This window comes from Globicephala melas, chromosome 15 (genome assembly GCF_963455315.2).
Source record: "Globicephala melas chromosome 15, mGloMel1.2, whole genome shotgun sequence".
In the NCBI taxonomy this organism is placed as follows: Eukaryota; Metazoa; Chordata; class Mammalia; order Artiodactyla; family Delphinidae; genus Globicephala; species Globicephala melas.
The window spans coordinates 1991730-2016222 of NC_083328.1; the positions used below are offsets into that span (position 1 = coordinate 1991730).

The 24493-nt window shown below is 45.7% G+C and overlaps 1 protein-coding gene across 1 annotated transcript in view; it reads right to left on the reverse strand.

Moving 5' to 3' along the window:
• The window catches only part of GNA12 (G protein subunit alpha 12), a 110995-nt gene extending 100505 nt beyond the window's left edge, over positions 1 to 10490 (reverse strand). The window contains exon 1 of the mRNA XM_030846591.3: positions 10103 to 10490. Coding sequence (XP_030702451.1) covers positions 10103 to 10414 — 312 coding nt within the window. The 5' untranslated portion in view covers positions 10415 to 10490. The remainder of the gene's footprint in view (positions 1 to 10102) is intronic.
• Between the last annotated feature and the right edge of the window lie 14003 nt (positions 10491 to 24493).

Sequence of the window (24493 nt, forward strand, 5' to 3'; positions counted from 1 at the left end):
ACTTAAATGCAATTTGCCAAAAAAGCAATAAAAACCCAACTGTTCTTCCAGACCCCAGAAGCACATTTGTGCTTCCCTCTCACGCAAACCCACTGTAGCATCAAGCCCAGAGTGCTGCTTCGGAACCCAAGAAACAAAGATTCTGCAGGTCAGGAGTTTCAAAGTGCTTAAAAATTCCAGACAGCAGTGGAGGCTTCTTCTAAGTCTTCTTCACCTTAGCAAAAAGGTAAATATAATACAGCAAACAATTCTAAAAAAATAATAATAAAAGATTTTTTAAAACCTAACATAACCTTGGTATTCTACAACAAAAGTTCTTCAACTGCAGTCCACAGGGCACATGTAGGCCCACTCTTGGGATTCAGCATGTCCAGGGAGCTCCTTGAAACTGTATGCACACACACAGATTTCATAGGAAGAAGGTCCAGTTTTCAGCCACAGAGCATCGTGACCACAGGTGCCTAGCAAGCCGTCTCATTACAAGTCCTTGGCACTAGAAAGTTCTGTCTCACTCCTACATTCATTCTTTAATACCTCTACTTACTAGAACTCTGTCTTAACTGATAGACAAACGTAGGGCACTGAGATGGTCTCAGCTGTGAGTTCTTCTCCACCTGCTGGACTCCTGCAGGGCCCTCGCAAGCCAGCTCACATCATGACTCCTTGGCAGGCTTTCCTGGGTACCTCAGCCAGTTAACCTTCCCTGCTCACCACTGGGCTGCCTCCCTGCCTCTGCACTGGCGTTGAGTCTGGTTACACTCAGACTGAACACTAGTTACAAGAGCAACTGTCTCCCCAGCTAGTCAGAGTGCCTGCAGGGTAGGGACTGGGCAGGACTTGTCATTAAATATCTGTCTCTGGGCTTCCCTGGTGGCGCAGTGGTTGAGAGCCCGCCTGCCGATGCAGGGGACGCGGGTTCGTGCCCCGGTCCAGGAGGATCCCGCGTGCCGCAGAGCGGCTGGGCCCGTGAGCCATGGCCGCTGGGCCTGTGCTCCGCAGCGGGAGAAGCCACGGCAGTGAGAGGCCCGCGTACCGCCATAAATAAATAAATAATATCCCTCTCCCCACCAGCACAGAGCACAAATCCTTGGATATACGGTCCGAAAATTTTGTTGAACTGAATTCGTTTCAGTGCCAACAAAAGACCACTAATTCTAATAATTTAATTACTCACAAGGTTTTAAAATCATCAATATGTATATATACAAGGAAAGTCTGCCTTTGTGTGGTTAAATGATGCACCCATGTGATTCTGCATTTGATTTCCAGTCCACGTAACAAAGGACAGCTCACACAGCTAACATTTTACTCACCTCTAACTGGAAGTAAAAATCGGTTAATTAAAAATCGTTCTTGAAATTACAGATGAGGGAGTGGAAAGCACGGTGAGATAAAGCCAAGCTGGTTTAAAGCCTTCCACACATGCACTGAGGCACTCGCTAGCACCAGAGGCGTTATTAAATAATTTCTGAAGCACCAAATACATGAACATTTGGGAGAGCCCACTTGGGAAGTGACAGACTAGCATCTTTAAGGTTATAAAAATATGGAAGCAACCTAAGTGTCCATCGACAGATGAATGGATAAAGAAGATGTGGCACATATATACACAATGGAATATAACTCAGCCATAAAAAGAAACGAAATTGAGTTATTTGTAGTGAGGTGGATGGACCTAGAGACTGTCATACAGAGTGAAGTAAGTCAGAAAGAGAAAAACAAATACCGTATGCTAACACATATATATAGAATCTTAAAAAAAAAAAAAAGGTTCTAAAGAACGTAGGGGCAGGACAGGAATAAAGATGCAGACGTAGAGAATGGACTTGAGGACACGGGGAGGGGGAAGGGTAAGCTGGGACGAAGTGGGAGAGTGGCATGGACATATATACACTACCAAATGTAAAACAGATAGCTAGTGGGAAGCAGCCGCATAGCACAGAAAGATCAGCTCCGTGCTTTGTGACCACCTAGAGGGGTGGGATAGGGAGGGTGGGAGGGAGACGCAAGAGGGAGGGGATATGGGGATACATGTATACACATAGCTGATTCACTTTATTATACAGCAGCAACTAACAGAACACTGTAAAGCAATTATACTCCAATAAAGATGGTAAGAAAAAAATGATTATAAAAATAAAAAGAGGGCTTCCCTGGTGGCGCAGTGGTTGAGAGTCTGCCTGCCGATGCAGGGGACACGGGTTCGTGCCCTGGTCCGGGAAGATCCCACATGCCGCGGAGCGGCTGGGCCCGTGAGCCGTGGCCGCCGAGCCTGCGCATCCGGAGCCTGTGCTCCGCAACGGGAGAGGCCACAACAGTGAGAGGCCCGCGTACCGCAAAAAAAAAAAATAATAATAATAATAAAATAAAATAAAAAGAAAGATTAGGTAGTCTTATGGATAATAGTTACAGGAAGTCAAAGCAACTAGTAGATTCAAATAATCCATCAAGGGGGTAGAGTGAGGCAATGAAGTTAAAGAAACAATGTGCTCAAACTCAGGCACAACTGTGATCACGAAGGAAGAGCCCTGAACCTGGAATCAAGGACCAGGAAGATGAAGACGTCTGGTCCGGTTCTGCCAAGACAGAGTAGCTCCATTCCTCCCAGGCCCTCCCCACTACAAGTGAAAGGCTCTAGAAACAACACAACAAAACACGCATAGGAAAGGGGGTGGGAAGAAGGTGGCAGGCTGCCTGGGACCCAGGACTTGAGGAGAGACGTGGCAGCGAGTCCCCCAGGTGTCCTGACTGTCCCTACCAGCCCAGGATAAGGTGCTGCCAGTGCCTCCAAGCTGGAAAAGCCAAAAGGCAGATGGAAAGAGCTCCAAGAGCAGCTTGTCTGCCCAGCCAAAGGGCCAGGAAAAGGGTGGTCTTACAACAGAAAACGTTTTTGACAACACCCACCCTATTCCAGCCAAAAACCAACAGAAAAACTGCAGAATCGTCCTCTGAGGTTTCAGTGGGGTTGAAAGGGAAGCTGACCTTCCACATCCCCTTCCTGTGCCTCAGAACCAGGCATGTTCCAAGTGGCCCACCACGTCGTGCTGGCAGTGGGGCCACACAGGGACCTCAGCGCCCATCCCTGCCTAGACACACAGGAAGTGTTCCCAACCCCCAACCAGGGCAGTGTTGGGGGAGGGGGAGCTGAGCCTCCACCCCACCCAGTCCCAGAGGGTAGAAGGTGGGGGGGGACTGGGCCAAGTGTCACTTCCGCCCCCTCGCCTTCCCTGGTGTCAGCCAGGCCTAGAGAGAGCCAGAGCTAGAACCCCACAAACCCCTCTGTTTCCACAAGAAACAGAGTCTCAGGGACCCAGAGGTCAGGAACAAGAGCTAGATGCCTATCAACAGAGTCCCAGAAGGAAGGGAGAAAAAGAGCAGGACCGAAAAAGTATGTGAAGAAATAATGGCAGAAAATGTCCCAATTTTGGCAAAAGACATAAATATACAGATTTAAGAAGCTGAGCAAACCCCAAATATAATAAGCTGAAAGAAACCTATGTCCAGACAAATCATAATTAAACTTCAGGAAACCAACGACAAAGGAAAAATCTTAAAATCAGCCAGAGAGACATGACAAGCTTACAGAGGAACAGCAATTCGAATGATTTGATTTCTCGTCTGAAACCAGAGGTCAGAAGGAGGTGGCACATTTTTCAAGGACTAAAAGAAAATAAGTGTCAGCTGTGAGTCCAATAGCTAGCTAAGACATCCTTCAAGATTAAAGGTGAAATAAAGACATTCTTGGACAAGGAAAGCTGAGAGAATTTGTTGCAGGCAAATCCATGCTTAAAGACTGGCTAAGGGAAATTCTCCAAAGAGAAAGGAGAGAGTAACAGGAGAAGGCTAGAACTTCAGCAAGGAACGGACACAGTCAGAATAGGTAAAAACAGGCATAAATATAACAAATTCTCCTATTTCTCATGCATTTCTTAAATCCTATTTGATGACTCAAGTAAAACTATCTGATGTGGTGCTCAAAGTATAAGAAATACTTAAGACACTGATATTTTAAAGGTGGGGAGGGTAAGGATTTCCCTGGTGGCGCAGTGGTTAAGAATCCACCTGCCAATGCAGGGGATGTGGGTTCCAGCCCTGGTCCGGGAAGATCCCACATGCTGTGGAGCAACTAAGCCTGTGAGCCACAACTACTGAAGCCCTCGTGCCTAGAGTCTGTGCTCCGCAACAAGAGAAGCCACCACAATGAGAAGCCCGTGCACAACACAGAGTAGGCCCCACTTGCCACAACTAGAGAAAGCCCGCGCGCAGCAACGAAAACCCAATGCAGCCAAAAATAAATAAATAAATATTTTTTAAAAGGTGGGGAGGGTAAAGGGATCTAAATGGAAATAAAGTTCCCACACTTCACTTAAAGCTGTAAAACACAGCTTCCAGTAGACTGGGATAAATTGCGTATGTATATGGTAAGCTTAGAGCAACTACCAAGAAAATGATACAAAGCTTTGATTGATATGCTACTCAAAATATCAATCAATAAAGATGTTTAAACAACCTGCAGGAAGCATAGAAACAGAAGAAACAAAAACAAAAACATAAAATAATAAAATAGGAGACTTGTGCCCTAACATGTTAATAATTACCTTAAACGTAAATCATCTGAATATACAAATTAACAGATCGGCAGAGTAGCTAAGAAAATATAACAATATGCTGTCTATAAGAAACTCATTTCAAAACAACAATGTGGGTAGGTCAAAAGGATGTAAACATATACCATGAAAGCATTCATTAAAAAAAAAAGAGTGGCTATGTTAAAATAGCTGATAAAGTAGACTTCAGAGCAAAGACAATTACTAGAGACCAAAAGGGACATTACATAATGACAAAAAGACCAACCCATCAGGAGGACATAATAACCCTAAATGTTTACGTACCACACAACAAAGTCTCAAAATACATGAAGCAAAACCCAACAGAACTAAAGGAGAAATGGACAATTATAGTTGGAGACTTCAACACCTCACTCAGCAACTGATAGAACTACTAAAAAGAAAATCAGCAAGGATACAGAACTCAACACCACCATCAAGCAACCGATCAAATCAACATATGCAGAAAACGCCACCAAACAACAGAATACACATTTTTTTTCAAGTACCCATGGAACAGTCACCAACGTAAGCCCACTGAGCATATACCAAGATAGACCATATTCTGAGTCATAAAACAAACCTCAAAAAATTTAAAAGAACTGAAGTCATACAAAGTATGTTCTCTGACCATAATGGAGTCATAGAAATCAGGAACAGAAAGATAACAGGAAAATCTCTCTACTCTTGGAAACTGTAACACACTTCTAAACAATCTATGGGCCAAAGAAGCTATCTCAAAAGCAAGAAAAATACATACGAAACTGAATAAAAATTAAAATGCCACATATCAAAATATGTGACTACAGCTAAAGCAGTGCTGAGGGGGAAATTTATAGCACTTAAAATGTTTACATTAGAAAAGAGGAGAGGTCTCAAGTAAATAATCTAAGTCTCTACCTCAGGAAATTAAAAAAAAAAAAGAGCAAAATAAAATCAGAGCAAGTAGGAGGAAAAAAATAATAAAAAGCAGAAATAAATGAAACTGAAAACAGAAAAATCAATGACATAAAAAGCCAGTTTTCAGGGGAAAAAAAAATCAGTAAAAGTGATAAGCCTCTAAAATACTGAGAAAAATAAAAAGAGAAGACACAAATCACCAACATCAGGAAAGAAACATAAGATATGGCTATTCTCACCTCTCTTAATACTGGAAGTTCTAGCCACTGCAGTAAGGCAAGAAAAAGAAATAAAGGCATACCTAACTTTAGGGAAAGAAGAAATAAGTGTCCCTATTTGCAGATAACATGATGATCTACATAGAAAATCCCGAAGAATCTATAGGAAAGCTCTTAGAACCATTAAATGTATTTGGCAAGGTCACAGGACACATGATTGACACAAAAATCAATCCTATTGCTATACAGTAACAATGAGTATGTGGAAACTTAAAGTAAAAGCACAGTATCACTTACAACTGCTCTAAAGAAAATGTAATACTTAAGTATAAATGTAACAAAACATGTACAGGATCTGTATGTTGATAAGTGCAAAATGCTGATGAAAGAAATCAAAGACAACCTAAATAAATGAGGACATACTATGTTCATGAATTGGAAGACTCAACATAGGAGAGATGTCAATTCTCCCCAAACTGATCTATGGTTTAATGCAAATGCTATCAAAATCACAGCAAGTTTTTTTTTTTAATACAGACATAAGAAAGCTTATTCTAAAATTTACAATGGAAAGGCACAGACCCTAGAATAGCTAAAACAATCTTGAAAAGTGAAGTGGGAGAAATCACTTTGATATTAAGCCTACTATATAGCGATAGCAATCAACATCGTGTGATATTGGCAGAAGAGGAGATAGATCAGTGGAATAGAACGGAAAACCCAGAAATAGATCCACACAAATATGCCCACTTGATTTTTGACAAAGATGCAAAAGCAATTCAAAGGAGGAGGGATAGTCTTTTCAACAGATAATCCTGGAACAACTGGACACCCATAGAGAAAAAACAAAAAAATCTCCACCTAAACCTCACACCTTATACAAATATTAACCCAAAATGGATCAGGGGCTTAAAAGTAAAATGTACACCTATAAAATTTTTTAAAAAATAGGAGAAAATCTTTGGGATCTAGGGTTAGGTAAAGAGTTCTTAGACTTGACACGAAAAGCATGATCCATAAACGGAAAAACTGATAAATTGGACCTCATCAAAATTAAAAACTTTTGCTCTGCAAAAGACCCTGTTAAAAAGGATGAAAAGACAAGCTACGGGTTGGGAGAAAATATTTGCAAAACACGTATTTCACAAAGGAGTGGTACCCAGAATATATAAAGAACATTCAAAACTCAACAATAAAGAAACAAGGAACCTAATTACAAAACGGCTAAAAAGTATGAAGAGACATTTCATCAAAGAGAATATACAGACAGCAAATGAGCACAGGAAAGTATCATTAGCCACAGGGAAATGCAAATTAAAATGGCAGTAACATAGCACTTACGCACCTATCAGAGATGGCTGAAATAAAAAATAGTGACAACACCAAATGCTAGCAAGGATGCAGAGAAACTGGATCACTCACTCATACACGGCTGGTGGGAATATAAAATAGTACAGCCACTTCAGAAGCAGGTTGGCAGGTTCTTATAAAACTAAACATGCACTTGCCACACAGCTGAGCAACTGCACTCTTGGGCATTTATCCCAGATACGTGAAAATTTATGTACTTACAAAAAACATGTACACAAGTGTTCACAGAAGATTTATTCATAATAGGCAGAAACTGGAAACAACCCAGATGTCCTTCAACAGGCGAATGGTTAAATGGTGTACGGTGGTAAATTCTTACCATGGATACTACTCAGCAATTAAAAGGCAGGAACTACTGATTGTGAACACACACAGTAACTGGGGTGTATCTCTAGGGAATCATGCTGAGTGATAAAAGCCAATTCCAAAAGGTCACATCTTGCAAGACTCCATTTATATCATATTCATGAAATGACGAAATTATAGAATTGGAAAATAGATCAGTCACTGCCAGGTCGGGGGAGGGCGAAGGGTGGCAGTGGCTATAAAAGGCAACGTGAGGAATACTTGTTGTGATGGGAACGTTCTGTGTCTTCACTTTCTCAACGTCGGTATCTTGGTTGTGATATTGTACTAGTTTTACAAGATCTCACCGTTGTGGGGAACTGGTTAAAGGGTACATAGGAGCTCTCTATTATTTATTAAAACTGCATGGGACTCTACAGTTCTCTCAGCATTAAAAGTTTAATTTAAAAAAAAAGATCAGGTTTGGTTCCCAGCTGTGTCACCTATGAATTAGGTAACTGACCTTACGCTGCGACAATACCATTTGAAGCATTACGAAAATTAAAGGCCATATATGAAAAGGCCTGGCACATAGCTAGTGCTTTAAAAATAGCCCGTTAACACGAACTCTATTTGTAGACACAAATATTATTCTGAAGAGTTATTATTCAAATATCTGCTACTAGAGCCACTACAAAGCAATTTATTTAAAAAATCTCTTCCCAAAGTGATCTGTCCAAATAAAAATGAGGGGAGAGGTAATTATTGGTTTTACAGTGAAAGATGAATTGCTAACTACTCATTGAAATGGTCAAAACAGACAAAGTGAGCTTAATATGGAATTACAATTATTAAAAAAGAAAAAAAGTTGACAAGGAAAATAGGATACTGATTAACAACAAATCTTGTTTCTTGCTGGTAAGGAAGTTAGTAAAAGTTAGTGTCTGTATGTATTGGGAAAAGCTAAGACTGAGTTTTCTAAAAATGCACTTAATACACTGATTTAGATTTAAGATTCTGTTTCTACGTATTTTCTCTGCCTCCCGAGTTGAAAGAAACTGCGAGTCCATCAGCCAAATCTTATAACCTGCTTGGTTAAGAGGTCCAGAAAAGCCGCAAAAATAAAATCGAGCTCTGTGACAGAGAAAGACAATCAAATGAACTTTACCCCAGAAGATGAGGGGAATTTTAAACACACAGTTAATCCCTTGGATCATACTGGGCACCTAGCCTTTAAAGTTTATGAAGTATTGGGCCAGAGCTCTGACTCACAGAGAGGCTTTTGAAAGAGGTGAAAAGGAAACGGGTGTTTTATCATTCAAATTATTCTCTTCCCGGCAGGATCCTAAAAGAGCTATTTCTATCAAAACGAAATGTTTTACTAACAAATACAGCAAGTGAGAATACTGGTGCGAGATTCCTGATGCAGGCCTGGAAGTCTGGAGCCCAGGGTTCCAGGTCCCAGCGGGGAGCCACTTCATCACCAAGGCCCAGAGCTTCCTCATGGGTGAAGTGAAAGACATGTGCCCATGGGCTGGTTATACAGCCCTTGGCTAAATTTAGAGTTCCTCAGGCACCGCAAGATCTCATCTCCAGAGAGGATTCTGTTTGACAAGCTTCCCTCTACCTCTGTTTTGAGACAACTTTCCTCATACCTGTAGGCCATGGAAAGGGCAGGTGAAGGGGAAAGGAAACGGTAGAGGTAAGAAACTATAAGAAAAAAAAAAAAAAGGAAATGACCCTATTCTAGGTACAGGAGAGGCTCTCTTTTCCCCTCATCAGGTTTCTCCAGAATTCCCTTCTTTGGGGCCCGCTTCTACAGGTTCACACAGTACACAGAAACTAGAACCCAAACTTGGTCAGCTCTACGCTTTTTTTCCCCACAAACAAGTAGCAAATGATAAAAATGGAGCAAGGGACAAGAGGAGCACCTGGGGATTAAACACACCTGAGAGATATGTTAAAAATTGCAATGCAAAGATTTATATCCTAACGCAAACAAAAGTTATGTGACAATGGAGGAAATCTGAACAGGGCTGGGTACTTTACCATGTTAAGGAGTTATTAAATTATCAGGGTTCATAAGGCATCATTTTAAAAAACATAACCACCGTACGCTTATCTGTGAGCTCTGTAAACACTTTCCAGTGAATCTATACAGTGTCTGGGGTTTGCTTCAAAATCACAGGGTCAGAGGTACAGGTGAAACAAGACGGACGCTGAATCCATCACTGCTGAAGTTGTGGAGAGGGGCCTGGGTACTTACTGTTCCTTCTATTTTCTCTACTCTGTATATGTTGGAAATTTTCCTAATAGCCAGTTTAAAAGGAGAGACGTGCGGCCGGTTTCCTCCCCAGTCTACACCGCTCTTCTGAACCTACTGGGAGGGCAGGGCAAGGACGGCACCCTGAATCCAGGAGGGGCCCTCCCCACCGCTAAAACCCCCGCGCCTCCGAAGCCCCAGAAGGTGTCCGGCTTTCCCGCTTCCTCAGCCCCCAAATCCCCGAGAAGAGCAGAGGCGAAGGCCACCAGGCCGACGGGGAGACAGGGTGCGCATCCTTGGCCGGCTCCCCCAAAGCTGGGGGCACGGGGCCGCTGCGGCCAGACCAGGGGCAGACAAAGGCGTGGGCCGCGGTGCCGGCCGGGGCGCAGGAGTCCGCGGGGCCGCACCTGCGCGCACCTGGGCGCAGGTGTGCGGGCGGGGACGCGGGGAGAGCGTACCTTAAGGATGTTGTCGAAGATGGTGTCGCGGAACTCGAGCAGCGCCTTCTGGTCGAACTCGCGGCCGTGGATGATGCGCATCTGCTTGAGGAAGGTGGACTTGCCGCTCTCGCCCGCGCCCAGCAGCAGGATCTTGACGAGGCGCCGCACGGCGCGCCGCTCGCGGGCCAGCCCCGCGTCGATGTCCCGGCTGCGCCGCCGCGCCTCGCGCTCCGCGTCGCGGGCCCCGCCGCCGCCCGCCCTGCGCTCGCGGGCCCCGCCGGCCTCGGCCGGCAGCAGGCAGCGGCTGAGGGTCCGCACCACGCCGGACATGGCCGCTCAGGCCATGGACCCCGCGGCGGGCGAGGCGGCAGCCGGCCGCTCCCTCAGGCCGCGTCCGCCGCCGCCGCCGCCCCGAGGCCCGCTCTTGCCCGCCGCTCGGCCCGGCGGAGGGGCGGGGCGACGCAGCCCGAGGCCCAGGGATTGGGCCGGCTGCCGTCCGTCCGGACGGTCGCGCCCTCCTATTGGGCCATGCTACGCCGAAAGGCGGGCATCTCTCCGGCCCTGGGGGCGGAGTCGGCGCCGAAAAAGGAGGGACCTTTGGGGTGGGGGCGCTTCTCATTGGGCGCCCGGGCCGAGGTTCTTTCTTTCAGAATGAAAGGGAGGCGGAGTCTTCGAGGAGGCGGAGCGGCAGTACGTTATAACCAATTATAACTGTTCTGGGGTCACGTCAATCGCGAAGAACGGACTTAGGATTGGGGGTGTCGCGAAACGGGGCGGGACCAGAAGTGCCAGGTGTACAGAAAGTCTCTCTGGGTTCCCAGACTGGGGTAACCTGTGAGACCCAGAGGCTCCCGGAGTGGACTCGGCGTTGCCCGAAAGCTGGGAAATGTCGATAAGAGGTCCAGCTGCTCGTCTTAGGTTTAGAGAGAAAGCTGTTCTTTCCAGAAACACTGGAGGGGGATGGGCCAAACATTGCAAACAGATGCAGCCTTTAAGGGTGGCGTGGGCCTCTGGGCGGCGTTTCTCACAGCTGGCTTATCATCAAAATCACCAGGAGCCCCTCCCCCCCAACCCACCCCGCCAAAGGCTCCTGTAGCACGGATCTGAGATGGAATCTCCTCTCGACCCGTTACTAGTTACATAACCTTCTAGGCAGCTACCCCCACCTCCCCCCCATTTTTAGCTTAAATTTCTTCCTCTATAAAATAGGGGCCATAATAGCAACTACCTCAGATGGTTGTGAAGATGTAAACTGAGAACATGAACTTGTAAAACACTTAGCACCATGCCTAGACCCAAGCAAGTTCTTGATAAGTGTTAGCTGATCTTATTACTAATTCTTACCTATCCCAGATCTATTGGGAGTCAGAACTTCCAGGAAGGAGCTCAGGTATCTCTTAATCTCCAGGAGACTGGTGGGCTTTGGGAGCCATGATCTGTTAAAAGATAAACTAAGACATATTTTAAAAGTTTAAGAGTTTATTTGAGCAAAAATCAATTCGAATAGGGTGGTGTCAACCCAGTTGGGAGCACTTTGCAGCAGGGAGCCAGGGGAAACTTATAGAGAGAGAAAGTGCAAAGCAAAGGTAGGAAATTATTTGATTGGCTACAGCTTAAAGGCTCGTTAGCTGTTTGTGATTGGTTGTCTTTAGCTTATGGTATCCAATTTGGGGATTTGACAAGGTCTCTGAACACATCTTTCACATTTGTTAAGAGGCTAAGGTGCTTGAAATCAGCAAGCTTATCTGCGTTGTCTTTTGGTTTCATAACCTTGAAGCATTCACAGGCTTAAATTTTGGTCTGCTCCTGCAGGCGGCCAGGGCATTAGGGACACCTCCTTGTTTAATTAAACAGGTCCTAAAGATCATCCTGTCCAAACCCTCCCTCTCACCAGGTGGATAAAATAAAGACCAGTCTACAAATGACTGACATGTCGTCCCACACAAAGGCCAACAAGAACCCGCTCTGCCTGTAACTAGAGAGGGGTATGCGCAGTGGAAAAAAGAATTCATGAAGGTGATGCCATTCAGTTCTACAAATAAGTTTTGCATAATCATGAAAACACCAGGCACTGGGGACTTCTGGAGAAGAATCTGAAGATGAAGAAGATGCAGCCTTTGCATCAAGAGATGTTCACATTTTGGTAAGGGAGCCAGGCTGCTCTAGTTACCAGGCAAAGCGCCGACTAAAGGAGTGCCTAGTTTCTGCCATAGAACCGCGGTATTCAAGGATTTGACTCAGAAATATAAACTCCCTCGGGACCTTGAATGCCCATGGTGTGTGGCATTTGTCGATTACTGAGGTGTGAATTTGTACCACTTATGAATCAACACATTATCTAGTACTTTCTCATCTTTCAAAATGATGAAAAATAAAGTCTTGTTTCTTTGCGAAAATGGCCTTCCGCAGAAAGCCAAACACTAGTGTATGACAGAAGTACAGAGGAAGTGGAGAGGCCTAAGAAAGCAATGTTTCTTACACACACACAAAAAGGAATTTTGAACAAATAAAGAGAGGAATGTGGAATTCAGCAGTGGACTAGAGTTAGTCTGTCATTCAGTTAAAAGAAATTAAGAAAAGGTGATTCAGAAAACACTTGGAGCAGCTGCTCCAGGCATTTACATATAACTCTGTATCTTTAAAAACAGCTATGCCTTGTTTCTGCAATCATTATATAGTATCCAATTTGGAGATCTGACTAGATCTCTGGACATCTCTTTCACATTTGTTAAAGGGCTACAGCGCTTGAAATCAAGAAGCTTAAATGTGTACTCAGAAAGAATCTCAATTATTTGTATTTGTATTATGTGTATGGCACGTTATAGTTTTTAAAGTGCTTCCACGTACACGATCTCTTTGACCTCTTCCACACTGCTGGGAGGGAGGCAAGGCAGAGATTATGGTAACAGAAGAATCTAGGTCCCAAGAAGCTAATGTCACTTGTCAGGGGAAGTGTGGTTATTAAATTGCAGAAACTGGACTGGAAATCTGACCCAGTGTATTCTCCATGCAGGGTATGGATAGTGAAGGCATGAGAACTTTGAAGCTTGCCTCCATTCCCTATTAGCTGTGTGACCTTGAATGAGTCACTTAACCTCTCTGAGACTTAATTTCCTTATCTGTAAAATCAGGATAAAAATAGGGCTGTGAAATTAGTGTTAAATAAGTTAACACATGTAACGGCCTAGCACATCACGGGCATTCAGTAATTTCTAACATTTTTATTACCATCGTCATGGAGCTTTGGGAATCAGGTACTGCAAATTTAGAATAATAATAATGGCGTGATGATGAAGATTCATAAAGACTGTACATTGTATGATATTAAAAACCAAAATCTGGGAAAAGCTCAGGTTAAATAAATTAACGCACAGCCATATAAATGCAATAACATATGGTTCCTAAAAAGAATAAGCAAGACCAAAATTTGCAAACAGATGGCCACTGTGTGTTTAAAAATTGGCAGAGGGGGTGGGAAGGGTGGCCTGAAAGTTCCTCCCGGCTTGTACTCAACTCCACCTCCCGAGCTAAGGGGCAGCCAGAAGGGAGTGTCCGACGGCAGGGCCTGGAGCGTATATGTGGAACAGAGCTCTTCCAGAATCTCTAGAAAAGGGAACAGCCACGAACTCTTTCGCCCTCCAGCTAGGTGGGAGTGAGGGGATCAGATCTCAGAAGCCTAGGATAAGGCCCAAGATTCTGGGGTTCCTAAAAGGAAGAGGGTCCCCTTGGGTCCCACTGTAGTCTCCTGTGAGCTTGTAGGGCTACTCTGGCCTGGGGAGGATGTGGGAGAGCCGCATGGGTGAGGGGCCTGGGAGCTTGTCAACACACTGCAGCTACTGACAACTGGGAGCTTCCTCTCAGTGCTCGTCAGGGTAGCAACAGCTGGCTTGTTACCTCGGCCTTCATCAGCGCAGAAGACCCCTAAAAGCTTTCACTGAAGGCCAAAGAGCTCTGAGCAAGAAAAAGAAAATTTAAATAGGCCTAAGGGGACCCAGGTGCCAGAGAGAAGACGACAAAACAGAACATCTCAGCTAGTGGTAAATAAATGAAAACACCATCATCACCATCACCACCACCACCATCATCTCCATTGTCATCACCATCATCACCACTGTCATCACTATCACTGTCACCATCATCACCCCACCTCAGGAGAATTGTTCATGGCATAAAAAGACATTATACAACAACAACATATGATTTTTTTTCCCATAGAAGATAGAACGGTAACCATTGAGAGGGGTTGAAAACAAAATGAGAGAACTGGAAGATAAAGTGAAGGAAATATCTCAAAACGCAGAGGAAAAGTATAAAGAGGGCTTCCCTGGTGGCGCAGTGGTTGAGAGTCCGCCTGCCGATGCAGGGGACACGGGTTCGTGCCCCGGTCTGGGAAGATCCCACATGCCGCAGAGCGGCTGGGCCCGTGAGCCGTGGCCGCTGAGCCTGCGTGTCCGGAGCCTGTGCTCCGCCATGGGAGAGCCCACAACAGTGAGAGGCCCGCGTACCACAAAAAAAAAAAAAAAGTATAAAGAGATGGAAATCTTGAGAGGAAGGATCAGAGAGTTACATGTGATTGGTAAGAGTTCCAGCAGCGGGGGAAGAGATGGAGGAGAGAAATAATAAATAGACTTCCTTTTCTGGCAGTGTGGTAGACCAAAACACTACAACCCTCCTCCAGCAACAATGAAAAATTCTATATAAAATATTACAACTTTTTGAAAGAGTCACCAAGCTGAGTAAGGAAGTCTCAGAGGGCAAACTCAAAGCAGAAGCAGAAATTCAGAGTTAGACTGGCTAGTGGTGGTCTCCAGCCGCCCTGAGGACATCTGCTGAACCCTTGTGACCCTGCCCTATTTTCCTGGCTACAGGTAAGGGACAGGAGATAAAACCTAGAGATCATTGAAGGTAGTGAGTCTGATAGGAGATGACTGCATAAACCCAGGACCACAAAGGACTATACATTCAGTGAAAGGGTAAACTAGTAAACTCAGTCGTATGGATACCAATCACTTATCAAGAGACTGAATGCCAAGGAGAGTAAGTTTACATTTAAAAACAAAATCACTGGGACTTCCCTGGTGGCACCGTGGATGGAACTCTGAGCTACCAATGCAGGCGCCCGGGTTCATTCCCTGGTCAGGGTGCTGGATCCCACAAGCATGCCACAACTAGGATATCGCATGCCACAATTGGGGAGCCTGTGAGCTGCAACTAAGGAGCCCATGTGCTGCAACTAAGGAGACTGCCTGCTGCAACTAAGACCCGGCCCAACCAAATAAATAAAAATAAAAATAAAAATAAACACACAAGAAAATAAAGCATCATGAGTAAAAGTCCGTCCAAACTACATTCAGCAGAATTGCACTCACAAGGATTTGAGATGCTGGAACTATCAAACACAGGTCATAGAATAAATATATTTAATATCTCTAAAAAAGAAAAAGAGGGTATTGAAAGTATAAATATAAGAGAATATTAAAAATGTCTGGGCAGATGTGAAAAAGAACCACATAATACATCTAAAAATAAAAAATATAATAACTGAAATAGGTACTTAGTAGGTAAGTTGCAGATTAAGACACAGATGAAGAGAATAAACTGGAATACAGCTCTGAAAAAATAACCTTGAATCCAACACAGAGAAAGATATGGAGGATAAGAAAGAAACAGGAAAGACAGAGGGAGCATATCGAACATATATCTAACCAGAGTCCCAGAAGGGGACAGAGAGAATGAGGAAGAGGAAATATTTGAAGTGATAATGGCTGAGAGTTTTAAATTGACAAATGACATGAAATGCTTAGCTTGATAAAAAAATCCAGGCCAAGATATACCATCATGCAATTCAAGGACATCAAAGACAAAGAGAAGATCTTAAAAACATCCAGAGGGAAAATAATAATAGCTATTTGTGTGGTTTTTTTGTCTGCTCTGGTCTGCTTTGCAGGATCTTAGTTCCCCCACCAGGGATTGAAACTGGGCCCTTAGCAGTGAAAGCGCTGAGTCTTAGTCACTGGACCACCAGGGAATACAGGGAATTCCCAATGGCTACTATTTATATAATAGTTACTAGGCGCCAGACACCATTCTAAGCACTTTGCATGTACTGACTCATGTAATCTTCAAAGGAACAGCATAAATGGAGAGTTGATATCTCATCGACAAAAGTAGAAGCCAGGTGGCAAATAATATCTTAAAAACATCGAGAGGCTTCCCTGTTGGCCCAGTAGTTAAGACTCCATGTTTCCACTGCAGGGGGCGTGGGTTCAATCCCTGGTCGGGGAAGTAAGATCCCTCATGTCTTGTGGCACAGCCAAAAAAAAAAAAAAAATTGAGAAAAAATTGAGAAAAAAATAACCATTAACTTAGAATTGTAAACCCAGTAAAATAGCTTTCAAGAAAGTGGAGACAATGAGAGCATTTCAAACAAATAAAAATAGAAGATTATTTAATACTAATAATGTATGTTATGGGCTGAATTGTGTCTCCTTCCCAAAATACATATGTTGAAGTCCTAACCCCCAGCACCCCAGCAAGTGGCTGTATTTGGAGATAGCGGCTTAAAGAGTGATTAAGTTACAGTGAGGTCACTGGGTGGGCCTTGACCCAATACAGCGGATGTGCTTAAAAGAAAAGGAAATGTACAGAGGCAGACCATGTGAAGACACAGGGAGAAGAAGGCCATTTACAAGCCAAGGAGAAAGGCCTCAGGAGAAACCGACCCTGCCAACACCTTGATTTCAGACTTCTAGCCTCCAGAATTTTGAGAAAATAAATTTCTGTTGTTAAGCCCCCTAGTCTGTGGCACTTTATTATGGCAGCCCTGGTGATCTAATGCAATGTGCTTCAGGAAGAAGAAAAAATAATCACCAAAGGAAGGTGTGCCACACAAAAGGGAATGCTGGCTGTTTTGTGAACATATAGGTAATCCTCATTAGAGAATGTATTAAACAGCAATAATAATTCTAACTTGCAGAGTGAAGAAAAAAATAGAACTAAAATACTGGACACTAAAGGTGTATATGTAGGGAGGGGACAGTCATAATTAAAGTGTTCTAAGGTCTTTGAACTGTTTGAGAGGAGAATAAATATTTTGATTAATGTTAAACTTTGTCAAGTTAAATATTCATGTTAAAATTTTTAGGGTAAACACAACAGGTAGAGAAATAGAGTGTATAAATTCCACACTAGCGGAGGGGAAAAATGGAATGGGAAAACAAAAATCAATCAATACAAAAGAATGTGAAACATGAAGAAAAAAGTAACATAAGAATAAACACAGGACAAATAGGGAAAAATAAGAAAGTGGAAATAAATCCATGATGACTCATCAGAATAAGCGTACGTAGACTAAAATAGTTAAAAGACAATATTGTCAGGGCTTCCCTGGTGGCGCAGTGGTTGAGAGTCCACCTGCCGATGCAGGGGACACGGGTTCGTGCCCCGGTCCGGGAAGATCCCACATGCCGCGGGGTGGCTGGGCCTGTGAGCCATGGCCGCTGAGCCTGCGCGTCCGGAGCCTCTGCTCTGCAACGGGAGAGGCCACAACAGTGAGAGGCCCGTGTACCGCAAAAAAAAAAAAAAAAGACAATATTGTCAGACGGGATAAAATAAAAACAAGGTCCAGCTACATGCTTGCAAAGGACATACCTAACAACCCAGAAAAGAGCGAAGTAAAAGCATGCAGAGCTTTACCAGGCAAATACCAACAAAAAGAAGGCTGACGTATTTACATACATAGGAAGCAAAATAGATTTTAAGTCCAAAAGCATTACTAGTGATAGTCACTTGGTACAATAAAAGGTTTAATTCACTGGTAAGATGTATTGATAACCATTCTAAACTTGTATGCCCTTAATAACATAGCCTCCAATATATAAGGGAAAAAATGGACCAAATCTCAAGGAGAAACTGAGGAATCCACCATCACTGCTGGGATGTGGGTGTGGGTTAAATATGCCTCTTTTAGTAATTAATAGTTGACGTAGTTGAAAAATACAATCGTAGTAGTCTATCGCATTATGAACCACTAAACCACTAAACCTAAATGAACCACTTCTCCTGGTTCTTCTTCCACTTGAATCTGGATCAGACCTGGGGCTCATTTTGACAAATATTAGTAGAATGTGGCAGAGGTGACATTCCACCAGTTCCAGGCTTAAGCCTTGAGAAAGCCTGATGGCTTCCGTTTTTGCGCTTTTGGAGTCCTGAGCTGCCATTTAAGAAGTCCAGTTACTCTGCTGGAGAGACCACGGGAAAAGGTAAAGGCCGTGAGACTACTCGGAAAGACCCCCTGCCACCCCAGTGTCCCAGCTGAGCCAAGCCCTCAGTCAATCTGCAACTGAATACGGCCACTGGAAGGACGAGTAGAACTGCCCATCTGAGCCCTGCCCAGTTTGCAGAATCACAACCAAAGAAAATGTGTTAATCCTCTAAGTTGTGGAGTGGCTTGTATGTACCGTGAGATCACTGAAGCAACAATTAACAAGTTTGACCTAAAAAAAATTGTATATACATATAGCTCTCTCTATGTCTCTTTATCTGTCTATCTATCTATCCATCCACCCGGTAATTAGAGAATGTTATACTCAAATACAAGGAAAATTTTCAAAAATTGAGCACATAATTGGCCCTAAAACAAGTTTCAGCTCATTTTAAAAGCTTGGTGTCATGTAGACCACAGGCTCTGTTCATGGTGCAATGAAATTTGATATCACTAACATAAATACATCTTCTAAAAACTCCAAAGTTATAGAAATGAAAAATATACCTTCTAAATGAACGCGGCCCAGTGTGTTCAATTTGTTTGTTACTGCATCACAGTAAAAAAAGTTTCTGGGGTTGTTTGTTACTGCCTCATAACCTAACATACCCTTACTGATACAACTTGCACGTGGCAATGTAGTCTAATAGTTAAGAGCATGGACAGGAGGGCCCATGGGCCTGCATTCAAATCTCCATGCTCTGCTAGTTGTGTGACCTTGAGAAGGTTTCTCAATCTCACCGTGCATCACTTTTCCTAATCTGTAAAGTGGGAATAATAACGGTACTACAGTAGTGCAAGGTTGAAATCATTGTTGATTGAATAACATATGTAAAGTCCTAAGAAGAATGGCCGGCACCGAGTAAGCTCTCACTAAATGTTAATCATTGTTACTATTACTAACTACATATTATATACAATAAAACTGACCCTTAGCAATGTAAAGTCTCTTGCCCCAAATCATGCACTGAGGAAGGGGCAGAACCAGCGTTTGAATGCCAGTCTTTTGGCCTCACCTGGAGCCCCATGCTCCCTTGACAGCATCACGGTTCTCCCCCAGCACGGCCCCGCCACGTGACTAAGAAGAGCGTCTCTGCTGCTTCCTCCTCCTGCCTCCGCACAGGCCCATCCACTCTGAAGAGTTTGGCGACCCCGGCTCGCATTCTGGGAAAGACTGCTCTTGCCTCAGGGCCTTGGCGTCCGGTATTTCTTTCCCACCCTCAGTTCTCTCCCAGGCTTTCCTCCGTTAGAGCTGAGCTCAAACAGTACTTTCTCAGGAGGCCTTTTCTGACCCGAAATTTCCCCACCACACCCACCAAACCAGGCCCAGTTCCCATTATCCTTCCTCCTAGTGTCCCATACTTTTCATTCCCTAGCATTTATCACATTTAAAATTATTTCTGCAATTATATGTTGAATGTCTGCCTCCGCAACTACGTCCATGAGGCAGGGTCTGTGTCTATCAGTGTAGAGCTGGAGGCCCTGCGCTTGCACAGAGTAGAAACTCAAATCACTGTTTGTTGGGTAGACGAGTGGAAGGAAGGAAGGAAGGGAGGGAGGAAGGAAAGCTGGGAGGATAGATGGATGGGTGAGTTGATGGCTGGTTGGATGGTTGGGTGAGTGGATGGTTGGATGGATGGATGGAAGGAGGGACGAGTAGATAGATGGATGGACAAGTGGACAGATGGATGAGTAGATGGATGGATGGATGGGTGGATGAGTGGATGGATAAGTGGATGAATAGATGGATGGACGAATGAGTAGATGGATGGCCGGCAGGCAGGCGTAGTCTTCAAGGGTCTTGAGAGCATCACAGAGGGCTCACTCTTTAGGATATAGGCCTCGTCGCTTCTCTTGGAAGTGGACCAGGGGATTCTCCAGGGTGCTGCCAGCCATGGTTTGGAAGAGAGAATTAGTTGTCTTTCTGGGTGATTATCTCAGCCAAAGTCAACATGTTTTAAAGGAAGAGTTCGTTGTGGGACCCAGGTCTCAGGTGCTGTTTGAACCTAGGATCTACTTATTTGTCCTCCAAACCCCAGAAGGAGAACATTTATGGGAACAAACAGTCAGCAATTTTAGGAACCAGGTCAGCAGGCTAGACAGCTGGGTGACTTGCTATTTTGGCGCTGACCAAGGTTCAGACCTCACAGGTTGGTGTGTGTTATTTCATCCTTGGTAGCAAGCGTGGAGCCTTTCATAACACCACCTATGAGGGGAGGCTAGGATGTGGGGATGCCTCTGGGGGATGCTCGAGAAACAGCAAGCCAGTTCATGAGGGTTGCACGAATGCAAGGTGGAGCAGAGGGACCCAGTTTATTTAGACCTGGTTTAGCTTCACAAAATTCTCCCAAATCCGAGAGTTTTTTTTCTGGCTCCCCTTTCAATCACATCAAGGTTGTTTAGGAAACCTCGTTCATGTCACCTCAGTCCAGGACCCAGGCTGACCTGGCAGCCCCCATCTTGAACGTTGCTGGTCACTGAGCAGAGAAAAAGAAGGAGCTTTGGAGGGCTTCGCACTGACAGTTAAATGCACAACCTGCAAGTGACGAGCAAGTTCTGCACAGGGCTTACTGGGCTTACTGGTCAGAACTGGTGGTGGTTAGTTTTCTGTGTCAGTTTGGCCGGGCCATCGTACCCAGAGACTTGATCAAACGCTAATCTAGATGCTGCTGTGAAAATGTTCTGGAGGTGTGTTGACGTTAAGTAAAGGACATCACCCTCTATAACGTGGCTGGGCCTCATCCAATCAGTTGGAAGGCCTTACGAGCAAACACGGAGGTTTCCCAGAGATGAAACTCTGTCTCAGGCCCTCAGCATCAACGCCTGCCTGAGTTTCCAGCCTGCTGGGCTGCCCGACAAATTTAGGACTTGCCAGCTCCACAACCGTGTGAGCCAACTTCTTAAAATAAATCTTTGGGGGCTTCCCTGGTGGCGCAGTGGTTGAGAGTCCGCCTGCCGATGCAGGGGACATGGGTTCGTGCCCCGGTCCGGGAAGACCCCACATGCCGTGGAGCAGCTGGGCCCGTGAGCCATGGCCGCTGAGCCTGCGCGTCCGCAACGGGAGAGGCCACAACAGTGAGAGGCCCACGTAACGCAAAAAAAATAAAAAATAAATATTTGGACACATATAACTATATTATGTCTAATTATTACATAATCATTGTATATATAATATATATTATATGTAACATTATATGAATATAATCTCCTGCTGGTTCTATTTCTCTGGAGAACCCCCAAACTAATGCAGATCTAGTTGAGTTCACCCCAACAAAGGGGCCAGAAAGTACCATCTTACCACATACCATGAAGACATCCGAAACCTTTGGTTAGCATTAATCACCACTGTGGAGTTATTGCAACAGTTAGAGATAACAAGTGGAAAACACCCAGGGCACAAAGTATACCCTGGGGACGTGGGGGCTCTGCCACTCACTAGCTACGATGACTCTTGGACGGTTACTTACCTCTCTGTGCCTCGTTTCCTATTCCGTAGAATAGAGATGAGATAGTCAAGGCGGCATGCTTGTGAAGATTGGGCGGGTTAGCACACTGACCCCAGTAATGTAGGGAACTCAGCACAGAGCCTGGCGCCCGGGAAGTGCTGAGTCTTTGCACTTACTTGATTCCTGTTGTGGGACTGTCTCCCATTTTGCCCTTGGCCTTCTCATTCCATTGCAGCTTCTGGAAATTCTGTGTAACTTCCTGTAGGTTTCTGTGCCCTAGAGGACCTATAGCGCTGCCCACCCCACGCCTGCCCCCCAAGATGGGCAAGAGCTGTGTCCAATGGTGACCTGCCCCTGCTGGCTGGGGCCCCTCTTCTGGTGGTCTGCGCAGGCCAAGGCTCTCAGAGAAGAGAGGCAAAGTGGGTGGTGGGCTCAGAGCTTTCCTTCTGGGGAAGGAGGAAGGTGGGGAGCCTGCCTGGGCTCAGAGACCCCCGGAAGGTGCCGTGGGGAGCAGTTTGCACAGGAGCCCTGGGACCTAGGAGTGGGTTCCATTCGCTGGCTGTGACCTTGGGAAGAAAGTAACCATTCCAGGACCAACTGAATAATTTTCAGGGTCCAGTGCAAAAGGAAAATGTGGGGTCCCTTGTTTGCAAAGGTCTTAAGAGTTTCAAGACGGGGACAGCAGAGCATCAAACCAAGCAGGGCATTTCTGTGCATGGGCTCTGAGTCTGCTGAGAGCATGGGCTCTGGGGGGCAGGGGGCGTCCAGGGCCAAGACCCTCATGGGAGCGCGTCTGGGGCATGGAACTCCCTGGTGGAGGGAGTGACCCGTCCTCCAGTGAGGCTGGGTCGGCCACCAGCTTGCTCCAGGCGCTGGGAGACAAGCTGAGCTGTTGGCCTGCTGGGAACGCAAAGGAAATAATTTGATTTTTTCCCCACTAGTGATTTGTTCTTACCAATCTCTGCTTCCTGTCCCTTTTCTAGGGCTCGGGCAGACTCCGTCGTTTCCCCGGGGAATTTTGAGCAATAAAATCGCCGGTTTAGGGCTTCCCTGGCGGCGCAGTGGTTGAGAGTCCGCCTGCCGATGCAGGGGACGTGGGTTCGTGCCCCGGTCCGGGAAGATCCCACATGCCGCGGAGCGGCTGGGCCCGTGAGCCATGGCCGCTGAGGCTGCGCGTCCGGAGCCTGTGCTCCGCAACGGGAGAGGCCACAACAGTGAGAGGCCCGCGTACCGCAAAAAAAAAAAAAAAAAAAAAAAATCGCCGGTTTGGTTGAATCTAAAACTTCTTCTCAAATCCAAGTTCACCCTCATCCTGTCCCCTTCCACAGAGCAGCCAGGTCTTGCTCTGCTCTCCAGGAGGGAGAGAGGGAACCGCCTGCTTTTCCTTCCTCTTCCTCCCTCTCTGCTGGGCCGTGGGTGTTGGGGGAGGGAAAAACCCAAGTCTCTTGCTTAACTCGCTCCCCAGCCCTCCCCCCTCCGCAACCTCCCCCCCCACCACGTGGCCCTGGCCTAGGACTCCTGAAGGTCCCTCTGCCTCTTCCACAGTCTCCTGCTTATGTGCCTGGGGGTGGAAGGATTCGGCGTGGGAGGTGGGGGGGGGGTGAGGGGGGCGGGGGGAGGGCAGGGCAGCATTTTGGCCGCCTCTTCAGCCCTGAGAAGCCTTCTTACCCGCTTTGCTGCTGGTTGGGGTTACCTGATATCCCTCTGCCGCCAGCTTGGAGTCCCAGACCACAACTCAGAGGCAACAGGAAAAGCCCCTCCATGAGACGAAACACGACAGGATAAGAGTCTCAGAGTCTCTCTGCGAAGCCACACAACAAACAGCTGCTTGTCTGGCCTCAGGATACAATTACAATACCAATACCAATACCAATAGCAAGATCAATACCAGCTGCAGCTAACATTTACCTAATGTGTTTTCTGGGTGCCAGGAGATGTGCTGAGCACTTTACTGACATTAAAGCATTAAATGTTCATAACTAGATGTGTGCTATTATAAGTCCCACTTTTCACTGGCAAGGAAACTGAGGCTAAGAAAGGTGCCCAAGGTGACAAAATTAGGGAGTGACATTCAGGGCTGGACACGAGGTCTCCCCAGCTCCAAGTCCAGTGCTCATGGTCACCCCACTCTCTTACCTTCTGGAAGAGTCCACACAAGGTGCAGGAATAATATGGTGGGGGGCAAGAGGGCTGATGCTGCCCGTGGACTACCAGGGTGGGCTTCATGGAAGAGGTGACCCTTGTGTTTAGCTGTAAAGGGCAAGTGGGATTTGTCGGGGGATGAGGTGGGAAGGGCTCTGCAGCTAGAGGGAACAGCATGTGCAAAGGCCCTGAGGCCTGGATGGCACCGTAGATCAGGACCTGCAGGGCGCTCCATGGGGGTGGGGCTCGGCCTGTGTCAGCATTGGTGTTGGGAGATGAAGCTGAGATGAGGCTCACAGGAGGCCCTGAGAAAGATTCTGGACTCTATTCTTTCTCTTTTTTTAATAAATTTATTTATTTACTTTTGGCTGCGTTGGGTCTTCGTTGCTGTGCGTGGGCTTTCTCTAGTTGGTGAGCGGGGGCTACTCTTCATTGCGGTGCGCGTGCTTCTCACTGCGGTGGCTTCTCTTGTTGCGGAGCACGGGTTGTAGGTGTGCGGGCTTCAGTAGTTGTGGCTCGTGGGCTCTAGAGTGCAGGCTCAGTAGTTGTGGCTCACGG